Genomic DNA, 15,596 nt, shown 5'->3' with positions numbered 1-15,596 from the left:
CTGTGTGCAGCACGCGCGTCAGCACTCAGCAGTCTGTTAGAATTTCTGCTAGACGAGAACACGTGCGTTTGAATCTGACCACTAAGGGCGTCTATTACTTGGGTGTAATTGTGGCTTTTGAGGTAAATAAATTTAGAATTCCCTTAAAATTAAGGAGGCCACGTGTGTTTTAAATCCTGCTAGATTACATAATTAACTTGTGGGAAGTTGTGGGTATTAAAAACCACGTGCAGACTGTCCACTTTCAATGACTACCTTATTTTCCCAAATGATGTGCACACACATGAACAAATTCACACACAATATTCACAAAATAATATTAAAAACATTTAAATTTGAAACACCCAAATTATATTGCACAAAAAATATTACGCCCAGAAAGGAAAATGATTTTTTTCATAATTACATGGAAAACAACACAAAATATTGTCATTATGTTAAACCACATCCCATTAATTTAAATCCAAAAATAGAACAACTTCCGCAAAGTTTAATTGATCAATTATTAATTAAAAACGAAATTAATACTTGGGAAGACTTCATTTCACTATCATACTTAAGTAGGATGGAAAAATTAAACCTAGAAGATAATAAATACACAAATGTTGTTAAATTTTTAGTTCAAAATATGGATTCTACAAATGATGTTACATTGAAAAACATTCTTTTTGTGTTAAATTTGTGGCCTGAATTAAGCGCGGTTAAAGGAAATAATTTTTACACGATATGGCATCAACTTGACATTGAATTTTGTAAAAGAATTAACGAGTACTCTGTCGTAAATCAATTAGAAATAGCCGATTTATGGTACCACCTTATCATAATGAGTAAATTTGTTCGGTATAATTCCATAGTAATTCAATCAATGTTATCGAACGAAATTCGATCTAATTTAACAAACGATCAATTTGTCTACGTTTTGTTTCTTATTAACTTACAACGAACAATGGGTTCCAACGTAGTTTCAATGCAAGTCGAAAACGAGTTAATTAAACGTTTGCCCTCATTAACAATTGATGAAATATCAATTGCGGTTATGTCATTTTTCAAAACACAGACTGCGATGAAAAACGACGAGTTATTACTGAACATTATGAAAATAACGCGGGAAAACATTCAAACCTTAAAAAGTCACGCATTTGCTGTGCTTTTGAAGCATTTCCGGTTTAGCGGAAATATTTACAAGAAACCGGAAATGGAGAAACTTTTAGAAAGTAGTTGCGATATCGTATCGAAGCATAGTCCGATTGTTGGGATGCATTTATGTTACCTTGCCGATAACTTTAAAATATTTCAACCTAATTTATTGAAAGAAGTTTCGGAGAACGTAACTCGTCACATACGTGACGTCAGAATCAAAGAAATCGCGAAAGTTGCTCATTCTTTATCGTTTTTCGGTTACGAATCTAAAAAATTCAACAACGCCTTGATTACCGAATTCGAACGTCCTGAACGAAAGAAGGAAATTAACAAACACCCTTCGTGTTTAGTGACGAGTCTAGTCTCTTTAGCGCAACAAAACATTTACCCCGTGACTTTAATAAATCACGCTTTAAGCCCAACTTTTTTAAAAACTCTAAACGCTACGCACGACAATAGTTTCAACCGTGACTTATGTTTCCTGGATTATTCCGTCGAGATCGAAAACACGAATTACGACGGAAATCGACTAAAGAAGGATTTGAGATTAAAGACAATTCTTTCAAGCATGTCGCGAATTCCTACAAACAATACGCGACACTTATCATTCAATGAAAGACAAACATTGGAAATTGCCACCATTTTGGATCGAAATTTAGGCATCAACGAAGTGTGCGCGATTACGCATTTACTACCTCATTTTTCCAACCCCGATATTCTCCTCGTTAAAGAAAACGGATCATTTATCGCAATACCTAAACGAATTCGAAATTGGCCGCAAGGAGAAATAGTGAAACCGTACAAAGAAGATGCCACTATGATCGCCGTCGTTCTAATCGGTCGTCAAATGTACCACAGGGAGTCTAAATCCTTTTTGGGACTTGCGAAAACTAAGATACGACAGTACGAGAAATTAGGTTACAAAGTATTGCCAATATCTCTGTTTAGGTTTGTAAGTTACACGAAACAAACAAGGGAACAGTATATTAAAGAACTAATTTATGAAATTTAGACAAGTTTCGATGTTCGTTTGTTTTTTTCACGAAATAGAAGGTGCACGTGGCTAACTACAAAAGCCCATTGAAGTAGGCGTGCCTCAGTATGAACCCGATTATAGTAGGCGTGCCTCAGTATAAACCCGATTAAAGTAGGCGTGCCTCAGTATGAACCCGATTAAAGTAGGCGTGGCACACTATAAAACCCCGATTAAAGTAGGCGTTGTTCGCTATAAAACCCCGATTAGAGTAAGCGTTGTTCGCTATAAAACCCTGATTAAAGTAGGCGTTGTTCGCTTTAAAACCCAGATTAAAGTAGGCGTGGCTCAATATAAATCCCCGATTAAAGTAGGCGTCGCTCGGTATAAAACCGCGATTAAAGTAGGCGTGCCTCAGTATAAACCCGATTATAGTAGGCGTGCCTCGGTATAAACCCGATTAAACTAGGCGTCGCTCGGTATAAAACCGCGATTAAAGTAGGCGTCCCTCAGTATAAACCCGATTATAGTAGGCGTGCCTCGGTATAAACCCGATTAAACTAGGCGTGCCTCAGTATAAACCCGATTAAAGTAGGCGTGCCTCAGTAAAAACCCCATTGAAGTAGGCGTGCCTCATTATAAACAGGATTAAAGTAGGCGTGCCTCAGTATAAACCCGATTAAAGTAGGCGTGCCACAGTATAAACCCGATTAAAGTAGGCGTGCCACAGTATAAACCCGATTAAAGTAGGCGCGCCTCAGTATAAACCCGATTAAAGTATGCGCGCTACAGTATAAACCCGATTAAAGTAGGCGTGCCAGTGTAAAAACCGATTTAAGTAGGCGTGGTTTACTATAAAACCCCCGATCAAATTTAGCGTTACTCACTAATAAAGCCCACAATAAAAAAACTAGTCTTTGTAAGAAATAAGAAACGTCGTTAACTTTATTTATTAAATCGATGACTGGTTTTTCTTTTTCCTCAAAAATAAACAATCTCATTCATACAAAACAAAAAAAAGGAACAAACTTTTATACACCATCATGAATTACACCCGAGAGATAGAGAGATCACGCAACAAACAAATTACGAGGAAGATGGAATGCAACTCCGTTAAAAAAGAGCAGACGACGAAATTAATTATTTTTGTAGAAAAGGACCAAAAGAATTAAACAATTGTCAAGTTTTGGTTGTTTGCAAATTTCCCTAAAATATCTTCCATTTGTTTAAAGAAAAAAAAAAAAGAGGGGGCGGGGTTTAGGGTTAATGAAACTATAATTCTTCCTTTGTTTTTGGATTTCCACTCCTATCATATCCGTCTAATTCATTTGTAGCGTGCTTGGCAACGTATTTAAGGAAGTCCTCCAATTCGCGACCGCCTTCGTACTTCTTAGGGTTTTGACGATCATTGCTCGGAACCCAGAAGATTGTTGGGAAGCTTTAAGAAAGTAATGTTAATTCAATATTAATTGGCTCGTTTCGTTTGTTATTAAACAGTAATCTTGTAATTAATAATTTACCCATGAACTTCAAAGTTTGGAGGAACATCGTTAGCGGTCGCGTCCATCTTTACAATTTGTACGCCCTTTTCACCTTCCAACTAAAACCAATTGAGTTTTGTTATTAAAATTAGGCAGTTTCGTCTCTAAAAAACCAGCCGCCGCAGGGTTCATACGAAATTTCCAAACCCAATTTCCCTGATATTTCCAGGTTTTCCAGAGTACTTCTTATAAATTTCCAGGTGCATTTTTGGCATTGGAGGAGTGTTATAATTTCAAATATATACTATACCTACAACCACATTATATAGGCTCATGCCTCTATGGTTGCCAGTAGCTTTGGTTAAGAAATAAATATTATATGTTTACAATTCTTTGTTAGGTTATAATAGACAGTACCAAAATACAGAATTCCATACACCAGGGCTGATACTCACTCATACGCTCAATTTTAGTTGAATAAGTGACTAATTAATTTCGAAATAGTAAGCAAAAAGTGACTAAATAGGATAGGGGCAAATTGAGCCGAATTAAGCTATAAAAAAGGGCCACTTGAAATGAAATGTTTTCAGAGATGACCGATTTGAAAGATATTTTGAAGGTCAGTGTCGTAATTTAGCCCAGTCAAAGGAAAGGTCACCTCATAAAAGGTCTACGGCGAAATTCAATTACAGAATTCAAAGCAATTGATGCCGTTTTAAATCAAAAACAAAACATTCATTTGAACTGGATTAATTTTAAATAATAAGTTAAACATTTGCTGAGCGAGCCAAGCGAGCTCCACGATTTTGGGGTTTGATCAACTGTGATCTCGCTATTTTTGCGTTAAAACCGTCATAAGACGATTTTTTTCGTGCACCAAATTAGATTATGGGTCCCACTGAAGTGTATTTGTTTCACTTTATTTAATTTCCCTGATTTTTTTAGAAAAAAAATTAATTTTCCCTGATTTTTCGAAGAAATTTTCATTTTCCCTGATATTTCCCTGATTTTTTCCTCTACACCAATTTCCCTGATATTTCCAGGTTTTCCCTGTTTTCCATGTTCGTATGAACCCTGCAGCGGTTTCGTCGATAAAAACCAGCAGTTTCGTCGCTAAAAAGCAGCGGTTCCGTTTACATACCCTTTTTCCGAGTTCTTCAAAGGTTGGTGCTAACTTTTTGCAGTGACCACACCAAGGTGCATAAAATTCAATTAAAGTATCAGCATCAGCTTCATTTACGAGATATTCAAAATTTTCAGCAACAGCAACCTAAGTAAAAATAATTAATTGGAGATTTTAAACTAGAGTTAATGAATGAGTTGAATGCCATATAATTAATTAAATTAAATTAATGGTACCTTAACGGGTCCGTCATTAGAATCTGGAAGAGGTTCGGATTTGAGATGAGGTTTGAGATTTCCTTCAAGGACATCCTTGATGAATTTCTCCAAGTTTTCAACACTAAAGGCATCAGTCATACGGAATTTGCGGCTCTTATCGTCGCGCGCGGCAACAACTGGTTTGTCAGATTTGCTGTCCAAACCAAATTCATCAACTTCACCAGCAAAGTCGTTCTTGTTGCTAATGGCGAAACTCATTTGACCCTTGAGTTCCTTGGCCACTTTAAGGATACGGTTTCTCCAATAGTTGGTGCCCTTGGTGTTCTTGACGTAATCAACATTGTAGTAAGCAATGGCAACTGGAGGTTTGAATTGTTGGTGGTTGTCTTGGGTACGATGTCCAACAAGGCCATGGCTATAATGGTTCGTAAAATACTAATTAAATTACCAAGTAATTAGTCATAGGATTACGTGAGCATAGGATTAAGTGATTAAATTACCAAGCAATTAGTCATAGGATTAAGTGATTAAATTACCAAGCAATTAGTCATAGGATTAAGTGATTAAATTACCAAGCAATTAGTCATAGGATTAAGTGATTAAATTACCAATCAATTAGTCATAGGATTAAGTGATTAAATTACCAAGCAATTAGTCATAGGATTAAGTGATTAAATTACCAAGTATACAAGATCAAATAAATTACTAGTAATTAGCCATTCTTACTAGTTTTCTCGGATAAATGTTTCGATTCCACTAGAATCAGCAGATCCTTCATATTTGACTTCACTGTCCTCAAACTTGCTTTGAAGTCTCTTTGGCCTGAATAGTACAACTTGCCTAAAATTATAATTAATTTGCGTAATTATATAGTACTCTTTCATAACTTTCTAATGAGTCTAATTAATTACTCGGAGTATCCATATTCCTTAAGTACATCAGGATCAAAGGAATGGCCAAAAGTGGCAGTTTCACGTTGCTTATCAGCTACTTTAAGGAAGGCGTCTTTAAGACTACTAGATTGATCCTTGAAAAATCCTACAGAAATGCATGCCAATTATTTATTAATTAATTTAAATAAAATTAGGCAATAATTAATAATTTGTAGTTTCTTACCAATAATAACTACTTCATCTTTGGTTAAATATTTCTTGGCATCTTCTACAGATGTAAGTTCCTTTGAACTTGGCCCAACTTGGGCTTTCATGTATTTAACAATACCCCCTGTTTCAAAAATAGGTCAAAATAGGTCAAATTTGAGTGGCTATTTCTCAAGATTCCCATTAAGATTTTTAATAATTTCCAGGTCATCAAATTTAACTATGTTTTTCCTTAGTTTAATTTAAAAAAATGATCTATTTTTAGGCCAAAAATAGGTCAAATTTGAGTGGCTATTTCTCAGGGTTCCCATTAAATTTTTCAATAATTTCCAGGTCATCAAATTTAACTAGGTTTATCCTTAGTTTAATTTAAAAAAAAAATTATCTATTTTTAGGCCAAATTCTGTAGGCCAGTTCAGTAAGTTTGAACTATTAATAAATACTTCAGTAACTTGACTAATAAAGAGTCTGACAACACTGCACTGCTAACCTTTGGTACTCTATAACAAAGATAAAGAGGGGAGACGAATTTTCTTTCCCCCAATTAGGCCTATAACCGGTACAATTTCGGTATGAGTGAATAAGGTCAAAAATCACTTTAGAGCAAAATCAAGCACACCATTCGATAGAGCGTAAAATTTAGATCTAAAATGGCCGCCGCTTTTTTTCAAATTTCCAAAAAAAAAAAAAAAAAAAAAGTCTTATCCCCCATAAGAATTGCCACCTTTTCCAAAATATTGATGTTTAACGTTAGGGCTCATTTTCACTTAAGAGGCCGAATAGGTTTGGTTAGGTTAGATAAGATTAGGTTAGGTTAGGTTAGGTTAGGTTAGGTTAGGTTTGGTTAGGTTAGGTTTGGTTAGGTTAGGTTTGGTTAGGTTAGGTTTGGTTAGGTTAGGTTAGGTTAGGTTTGGTTAGGTTAGGTTAGGTTTGGTTAGGTTAGGTTAGGTTTGGTTAGGTTAGGTTGGAAAAGGTGGCAAATTATTGGCCCTCTGATGTTTTCCACACTGTTTTTGAACTTGTTCACCTATACTGCAAAAAATTTTTTTTGGTTTTTTTTTTTGGAAATTTGAAAAAAGCGGGGGTTATTTTAGATCTAAATTTTACGCTCTATTGAATGGTGTGCTTGATTTTGCTCTAAAATGATTTTTGACCTTATTCACTCATACCGAAATCCTACCCTATAACCCTTTAACTCAAATGGGTTTCAATTTTGTAAAGATTAATGGCAGCCCCTTGCTTTAACTGTGTAAAGTTCTATGGGCAAATAATATGAGCTGTCACTAGTCTATTTTAAAGACATGCAAAAATAATTCTTATCAGCTTAGTGTAAGGTCACTTTAAGGGTAATTAAGAGCTGCTCTAACCTTAATTAACCCAATACCCCATGCAAAAATAACTAAGACACATACCTGCTTCACGAGGTCCATTATATTCTGAAGAAAACTCTCCATGACGGAAGATTTTAAGTGTTGGGTAACCAGAAACCCCATATTTAGAGCAAGTTTCCTTGCCATTATCAGTAGTACAATCCACCTTTTTAAGGACGAGAATGTTAATTTGCAATTAGCGTTAATTAAACACATGACTCCACACCCATATCCAACATAGAAAGTATAGTAAAACAGTACCTTAGCTAATGGCACAGATGGGTCATTGTCTTTTAAAACTGTAGCGGCTTTTTCGTATTCAGGAGCCAATCTTTTACAATGTCCACACCTTAATTACAGACGAAATAATGAACGAAATTGTACAAAATTGGCCGGTAAAAGCGCAACCTTGAAAAGATGAGTCAAGCCTTGGCTGGACATACTTACCAAGGAGCAAAAAATTCAACTAAGACTGTGTCATGTTCTTTAACTCTATCTTCAAAATCCGAGCCAGATAAATCTAATACATCTTCGCAATAACACTGAGAAATTATAGAATAAATAACAGATGCGAATAAAAATTTAAAATACATCTTCTTTATCGTGTACCGCGACTTTGCCGGTAGATAACTGCGAGTTAAAAAGCCTTACTCCTCACAGAAAGAACACGTTAGTAATTTTCTATCTTTTAACAATTCTTTACGTGTCCTCTTCCCGCTCTATCGAAACGTGACGAGTTTCAATCGGGCTGTGCTGTCGTTCTCTGATTGGCTAAGAATGATACGTTTAAAAGCCGCTTGTTCACTTTTTATCGTCGCCAGATGGCTTCACCCTGCTGTACATTAAGCCGTTTTTCATTGGTTGCTAACTGCCACCATGGAACAATATTTAGGGAGACCTAACTGTAGTACTGCTGTTTCAGAGAAAGTTTGACTCTCACTCCAATAATAACTCTCCATGGAAAATGACAATAGGAAGCGGAATAAGGCGCTACTTTTGACTTGAAGGAGAGAGTAATGGAGTGGAAACCCCCATACCTTAAGCTTTGCCTTTGTACCCCCACCTACGGCACCATAGTCCTCCCATCATCCCCAGCGGTTAGGTAGGGTCGTGCCGGACGAAATTGTAAAGGACGCTCCCTCTATCTCAAAAATAGAAGCTAGTTCTCATTCAAATAAAATGGCGCTACGCGGCAGCACTTAGCAATCGCCTACGGAAAGGTAGGGGCGTGCGCGAGGTACACTGGGAGAGATATGGTGCCGCAGGTCGCCCATCATCATTTCCAATCCATCTGACTCCCTTATCCCTGCTTTTGAGATGAAGCGCGAAATTTATCAAAGTTTGAAAAATGACGAGTCAGGTTGAAATGACAGTTGTCATCATCGATAATGATAAAATATATTTAAAGGGAAAGATGTCAGAAACGTAGATAAAGTAGTTTAAAATACATTAAAAAGGAAAAGAAAAGAATGACATAAAGTGTGTAATCAAGGATGATTAAGCGTGGAGTTGCCATAAGACGCTATAAAATATTCAAAACAACACAATACATAGATTTTGGACTAGGAGGCTTGATACCTTTTACACCAGGAGGCTTGATTTCCATTTACACCAGGAGAATAGGCTACTTGGTACTAAACTTTGTCCGCCAAGCAACCTGGCTTCTTAGTGTAAATGGTATCAATTATCCAAGTCTGAAACTATGTACCTATATTTGAGTAAAACTCCAAATATTATTTTTAACTAACAAGGGATTGATTATTATAGGGAGCTAACAACTGGCTAGGGGGAAGAGATAGTCTGACGTCACGCAGCCCCTCTCTGGTTGGCATTTTTGCGTGTAGAATACTGTTTCCAACCGTTAGGGGGGATGAAACTCCAGTAAGAGATAGAAGGGTGTGACGTTTTAGGGTCAGAACTGTTAGCTCCCTATTTCCAAGCTGTTAAAGCCTAATTTTCTTCAATGGAGGATAATTTTAGATGAATAATAATTATATTATTTTGACATAAACAGAGCACTGAATGACCTTGATATACTAGAGCGCTAATCTTAATTGTATTGCCAATATTGCATAGCGTTCCGTTATTATTATATATATATTTATATTGCAAGCGCCCTCCCAGTTTTCCTATCCCCAATTGGCTTTATTAGAACTTCTATTTGGCATTTTCCATCTTTGGCTTCCTCCGCTATGGACCCAGTCTAGCGACCCTCTCTCCGTATTTAGCCAACCCAACCCCTATGAAGGTGTTTGAGTCTTAAACTCTACGCGAACCACCCCGACTTTGCCACATTGACAATACCTACCGCTATTATACCTTTCCTTCTACAATCCACGGCGACAGTAGCTTAACGCTGTGAAGCGTATTACGATTGAATTTAGATTATAAATGTGAAACGAGCTTCGAATTCGCAACTAGTTTCAATCCAAGGTCTATAGAGTTGCCGCTTCGCTAATATAGGTTTGCTCACGCGCCCATCTTTTACCTTCGAAAATTCGCGACTTTTATTGGCTGCCGAATATGACGTCTCCCGTAGACCTTAGTGAAGCATCGTCTGCTTATGTATAGTCTTTCGAGGCGCGAGTTGTGCAGCTTGTGCTGTATTGGCATCCTCAAAGGTAAATTAATTACTTTATTCTGATAACTTTTTTGTATGAAATATTAATGCTAAATTAGGAAGCTTTTAGAGATATTTGGAACTTGCTTCTTTAGTTTATTTGTATTAAGACTTAAGGGATAAGACTAGGGACTCGGTTCGGGTTGTTATAACTTATTTGGGTGCAAAACCAAAATACTAATGTGAATAAATTGTATATTTTTAGATTCATACATAATAAAAATTTATGAGCCATGCCTGGAACAAGGTGCGCGGTCGCGACGTGCAATAATAGCCTAGTTTTAACCAAAAAGAATGATAGTACAAAACATATTGTGTATCACAAATTTCCAAATGACATTCATAGGAGAAAGGTTTGGGCATTTAAATGCCGCAGAGAGGATAAAATCAATCCCATGACTAGTCATGTTTGCTCGCAGCACTTTAACGAACATGCCTACAAAAGGGATCTTAGGTCTGAGTTGCTGGGGATTCCTAATAAAAAGGAATTATTGGAAGACGCTATTCCAACTGAAAATTTGGGACTGAAAGGAAGTCAAAACTGTAAATCTACAGAGAGAAAATCCAGAGTGCAACGAAGAGAGGAGCGAGTCATCGTTAACAATTTAATAAAGAAATCTAGTCCTTCTGCAATTGATAATCTCACGAATGAAGCAACTAATTCTCAAAGCTTGAAGAAAATGGGCTAGAATACATGTCTGGTTTTATAGCCAAAAAATTCTATAAAAAATATTCTACAGGGCCGGTAGGCCCTTGTAGATATGACATGACACCCTTCCGTAATGTTAAAGAAAAAGTCACACCTTTTAGGGTTAGCGTCCCATAGAAAAAGCATTAAAAAATTTTCGGTTTTTTAACGAAATGGTCATAGGTCATACGGGAAAAGTATAGCGAAGTTAGTTTTCGGAATACTTCTAAATTAACAAGCATTTATTAAATGGGAAACTTACGTGTTTCGATTTTTAATTAATGAATTCTAATTTTTGTAATTTAACTAATTAAGATAGTACGTCAAAAATTACTTTTGGGCCAGAAGTCAGCCTAACCTTATAGCACGCTTAAACCTAATTCTACATTTCGTTCTCGTTGACAACTAGAAGGGCCTAGGTTTGTGGGTGCTAACAAGTTACGTTGACATATTTCAAATGATGGCTTTCTTGCTGATTTTCCTAATTTCTTAGCAGTGGACGCTAACAAATTACTTTGGTATTTCAACCGAGCTTGAGCACCTTTATATGTATTTTCTAATTAACTGTAGCACCCTTAATAAGAAATACGTCGTTATCAGGTCGAATTTTCGTCTAGAAAAGTAATTCAGGTAAATAATTACAGTTAACAGAGGTTTTTATATCATTTAAAGTAAGTTTTTGAACGTTCTTTACGGCCAAGGCTTAAGTTGTATAGACTAATAGCACCCCATCTTATTTCCCCATAGAGCTTAATACAGTCGAAGGCAGAGGGCTGCCATTACCCTATTTTAGTTACTCTTTAAAGATTATTAAAAAGGCTGATTTCCAGCTCTCATTTGTTTTGGAATCCTGTGTATAGTCTGCTCAATTTTATGCTAGAAACATAGCCTAACCGGGTTAACACTAGGCTTTTTATGCTGTATTTACCGTGTGCGCTTCCAATAAATGGCATACCTATTCAAATTATTAACGTGTTGAAATAAAGATAATGCTTTTCACCCTGTGAAAAGATCGAAAACTTCAAAATACTACTCGTAAGATGACAAAAAGTTTAATATGTTTTCCCTACTGCAGAGTCGTGATGTTTACGTTAGCGCAGCTTAACTATTTGTTACCAACAGTGGATTTTGTTAATTCATAAATATAAGTAACAGTGGTGCTGATTAATCCAGGAGGACAGTGTCGTTATGTAATTTAATTAGTCAAATAATTTCCATGTTTACATCAGCGCAGATTTTTCCAACGTAACCACGTCAGCAACGGAGGGTTACGTTGTTGGCTATCTCCACAGTTCACCTTTATTTGTCTAAATTGCTATGAATTGTTTAGGTATTTAATTTAATTACTGTTATTGAAGCCAAAGTTGCTAAACTATAGAATCACATCATTCATTAACATATGTTATAGATGATTTTTATGTTACCGCAAATTTAGCACGTGGTATGATAAAAGTTTAACACATTGTGTTGGCAAGAATGAAAAACTCTTCTAAACTTTACAATTAAGGTGATTTGAAACTCATTTTATAAGCTAAATCAACACTGCCAAACCTCAATCCTTCATTAATTTCAACTTAATTATGTATAATTAACGTTAATTTAAACATGAAATATACATATTTGGATGAGAACTCGAGTAACTTTGAAATAAAATACTTAATTAAGATTAATACTGCACAAGCTGTTAGTATAGCCCCATGTTTTCTATCTCATACTTAGTTAATTTAAATTATCTTTAAAGTACATTAATAGGCGCGAAATTTGAAAGTTTAAGGTAAAATAAGAGTCAAAACCCACTAAAAATTGCAATTAAGGTTAAGTATATATTGAAAGTCATTTATAACCTAAATGTACACTGCCGAAATACAATCTTACGTTAATTTTAAATCAATTAAATATAATTAACGTGAAATTAAACCAAAAATATTCATTTTTTGGATAAAAAGCTCAAATAACTTTTAAATAAACTGTTTAATTAAGATTAAAACTACCCAAGCCGTTGGTAAATCCCAATGTTTTCTATTTCACACTTCAGTTAATTTCAACTATGTTTAAAGTAGATTAATTGGCGCGAAATTCAAAAGTTTAGGGTAAAATAATGACTGTGGCAAAAATGTTAAACTGCACAAAATATTCCAATTAGGGTAAAAAATTCCAATAAATTATACTTTTAAGCTTAATCCACTCTCCCGAACTGCGCTCAAATTAAGATTAAAACAACGCAAGTTTTTCGCACAGCCACAGATGTTTCCTATTTCGCTTTCGAATTAATTTAATTCATCATTAAAATACATCAAAAGCGCATACATATTTTAGAGTAATTGCAATTAAAGTTAATATTTCATTGAAACTTGTATTATAAACTAAATCCACACTAGATAAACCGTTAAATAAAACTTAATTAAGTATAATTAATTTGAAATTAACCCAAAACACGAATGTTTTTGGTAAATTCATGGATACCTTATAATTAAACTAACAAATTATAATTAAAACTACACTTATCTTTCACTCAGCCTCCATTTTACTGTTTAATTCTTACACTTAAAAAATTTAAAATCATTTTTCCCATATTGAAAAGAGAGCCATTGAAAAGGCGCGAAATTTAAAAGTGTTTTGGGGGGAGGGGGCGGGGGTACAGTTTGTGTGCCTTTTTAACAGGAGTATTGTTACAATTGTAACACTACAGACCTTGTATTTCTAATGGAACCGGCAATACCGCAACGCTGAGCCGAAAAACCAGGATGGTAATTGTTTGGACCTATCGGGTGAGGACATTGGAGCACCAAAAACATACCGCGGTGTCACTTGTTGAACGTTAAAGCGACCTTCATCACTTTAAATCCCATGACCTGCTCAATCTGGCAATCTTTGAAAACTCAACTTTGAGGTACTTCCGGTCCCTTTTGATATAAGGGTCTTCAGTGTTGGAGCTAAGTATAAGAATTACAGTAGTTAGTCTCGTTTCCTAGCAAAATGCCAACCTGTTCTAACCAGGACAAATTGGACAGGATGTTTATTTTGGGTGAAGGTCGCAGTAACGTTCAACTAAAGGCAGTGCTTTATGCCGAACGGTTTCCACACCGACAACATCCGGTGCGAAGCACCTTTTCCGACATTGGCGAGCACCTTCGTGATTTCGGTAGTGCAAGATCATGAACGTAGAAGAGACTGTATAGTCTGTAATGAGGATATAGATTTTGACATCGTAGCACGTTTTGAAGCCAATTCATGCTAATAGTAGAGCGGTGGAACAAGAAGTTGCACTAAGCCATTCTACTGTTTGTGCCAGTTTACAAGGGCATCATTACTGGCATTATCATACCCCCTACATCAAGCCTTAACGGACGAGGATTTCCCAAGACGGCAATACCATTAGTCTTACCATGCGTCATGAGTTTACTGCTTGCAAATGTATTGCAAGACATGGACAGTCGTCTGGAAGATTGCCTAAACCACAATGGTAGAAACGTCGAATATTTACGTTGAGGTGTTTACCAAACAGTTAAGAGGTTGCAATTTGAGGCCCACGTTCTAAGACTAATCGTAGGACAGTGCTTTAAAATATTTTGTTGCATTCTCCAGTATTCTTTTTGTACCTTGTCACTCGTTGTCACTTGCATACAATAAAACATGAATTCTAAACATTTATTTACACCCTGTATAATTTAGTATGACATCACCCGTTGGCAGTATTGGGGGTTGTACATAAAGGAAGCTGTTAATCTGATCTCGACACCACTGTATACGTATACAGTGTACGAAACAAATATTTTTCTTCCATATTTCAAATACCGTCGTTTTTAAGCTTCTTTCATAAATAAAGTGCAACATTATATGCTTATCGAAATCAATGTTATTGGATATAAGTTAAATGTAATTAACGATACTGAAGTACTTCTTTAAGCAATTAGAAATAGATCAACCCCAAATGTATGACGGTAAAGCAAACATAATTATTCAAAATTCAATTACATTAAGACTGAAGTAACAGATATTATAAAAAAACGTCTTGGTTTGGACCAAGGCCGAAAAAACAAACGATATGTGTGAGGTTTATCAATTGGCTGAAGTTTCAGATATTGCAATTTTTTTAGTTATTTTTATCCATTTAATCCTTAATCAATATTAAATTCAATCAACTGATTTTACTGTTAATCGATCTATTCCCTCTAAATTAATTGAAAAAATTACATATCTACGCTTTTTCAAGAACAATTACATTTTCCGAAAACATTTTATCATGAAATTAATTATTTTGAAGGGATTTCGTGTAAGCACTTGACGGACATAGTTTTAATTGTTGCTGGCTTGACAAATTTTCAAGTTTGCATCAAAAAAAAAACTTAAAGTGTTAGCGACATAATTTTCGTCACCCACAAACTTAAAATGCTAAAAAAATCCTTGAAAAATCTAGTTTATTATGATTTGTATTTGGTTTCGTAGAAATTAGTAAAATTGCAATCAAAGTTTAGTGTTTGGAAAAGGCCTAGTTAAAATTTTGTTTCGCTTTATGACGTAGTAAGGAGAAACTTTCACTCTTGATGTCGCTCACGTGACGCCTATAAGTGTCTCAGCGACGCGTTAAGCCTATTTTATTCAGATTCGCGCGGCATTGGTATACTCGGGAGTCTCGGGCGCGCGCGCTTGGCTTTTCCGCGAGATGCCGTGAGTGACGTAGCAAGGAGAAAACCCGCCAAAAATCTTCTCCGCAAATTTGCTTTTGCCCCCCAAATTTCAAGTTTTCAAAGTGTTTTTTCTGTGTTTTCCTTCATATTTAAATATTAATCAAGCATATTTTTGGAATCAGAAGAGTTTATACTCTCAAAAAAGTAAGGTTTTCTTTAGATTTGAGATAATTTTTAAATTACGTCGCTATTCCT

The 15,596-nt window shown here is 35.6% G+C and overlaps 3 protein-coding genes and 1 long non-coding RNA gene across 6 annotated transcripts; 3 read left to right on the top strand and 1 right to left on the bottom strand.

Moving 5' to 3' along the window:
* Positions 1-36: 36 nt before the first annotated feature.
* LOC149625171 (non-canonical pre-mRNAs endonuclease FASTKD5, mitochondrial) lies at positions 37-3,476 on the top strand. The gene has a single exon (XM_089851940.1). The coding sequence runs from the start codon at positions 248-250 to the stop codon at positions 2,150-2,152; it is 1,905 nt and encodes a 634-aa protein (XP_089708066.1). The 5' UTR covers positions 37-247; the 3' UTR covers positions 2,153-3,476.
* On the bottom strand, positions 3,030-8,135 carry ERp60 (disulfide-isomerase A3). Its single transcript, XM_089851941.1, has 10 exons — positions 7,853-8,135; positions 7,667-7,754; positions 7,448-7,571; positions 6,052-6,159; positions 5,847-5,973; positions 5,662-5,775; positions 4,954-5,350; positions 4,736-4,864; positions 3,634-3,713; positions 3,030-3,551 (listed from the first exon to the last, which is right to left on the bottom strand). Exons 1-10 carry the CDS (start codon positions 7,996-7,998, stop codon positions 3,386-3,388), a joined length of 1,479 nt encoding a protein of 492 aa, XP_089708067.1. The 5' UTR covers positions 7,999-8,135; the 3' UTR covers positions 3,030-3,385.
* Positions 8,136-9,843: 1,708 nt separating this feature from the next.
* On the top strand, positions 9,844-11,013 carry LOC149625169 (uncharacterized). 2 transcript variants are annotated; one of them, XM_089851943.1, is made up of 3 exons: positions 9,844-10,026; positions 10,231-10,378; positions 10,445-11,013. In XM_089851943.1, the coding sequence occupies exons 2-3, from the start codon at positions 10,259-10,261 to the stop codon at positions 10,712-10,714; spliced, it is 390 nt and encodes a 129-aa protein (XP_089708069.1). In that variant the 5' UTR covers positions 9,844-10,026; positions 10,231-10,258; the 3' UTR covers positions 10,715-11,013. The 2 variants fall into 2 exon arrangements, with proteins under 2 accessions (XP_089708069.1, XP_089708068.1); XM_089851942.1 differs by having other exon boundaries at positions 10,231-10,997.
* A 34-nt stretch (positions 11,014-11,047) lies between these two features.
* On the top strand, positions 11,048-14,364 carry LOC149625168 (uncharacterized). Of its 2 annotated transcripts, none has more exons than XR_016374566.1 (2): positions 11,048-11,132; positions 11,210-14,364. It is a non-coding gene; the product is annotated as an uncharacterized LOC149625168 (long non-coding RNA). The 2 variants fall into 2 exon arrangements; XR_016374565.1 differs by having other exon boundaries at positions 11,048-11,150.
* Positions 14,365-15,596: the final 1,232 nt, after the last annotated feature.

This window comes from Phalangium opilio, unplaced genomic scaffold, assembly GCF_054372755.1.
Source record: "Phalangium opilio isolate 3A_F unplaced genomic scaffold, DU_Popi_V2 ptg000105l_1, whole genome shotgun sequence".
Classification (NCBI taxonomy): domain Eukaryota; kingdom Metazoa; phylum Arthropoda; class Arachnida; order Opiliones; family Phalangiidae; genus Phalangium; species Phalangium opilio.
Note: the sequence above shows the minus strand (reverse complement) of the source record. Positions and strands in the feature narration are given on the sequence as shown.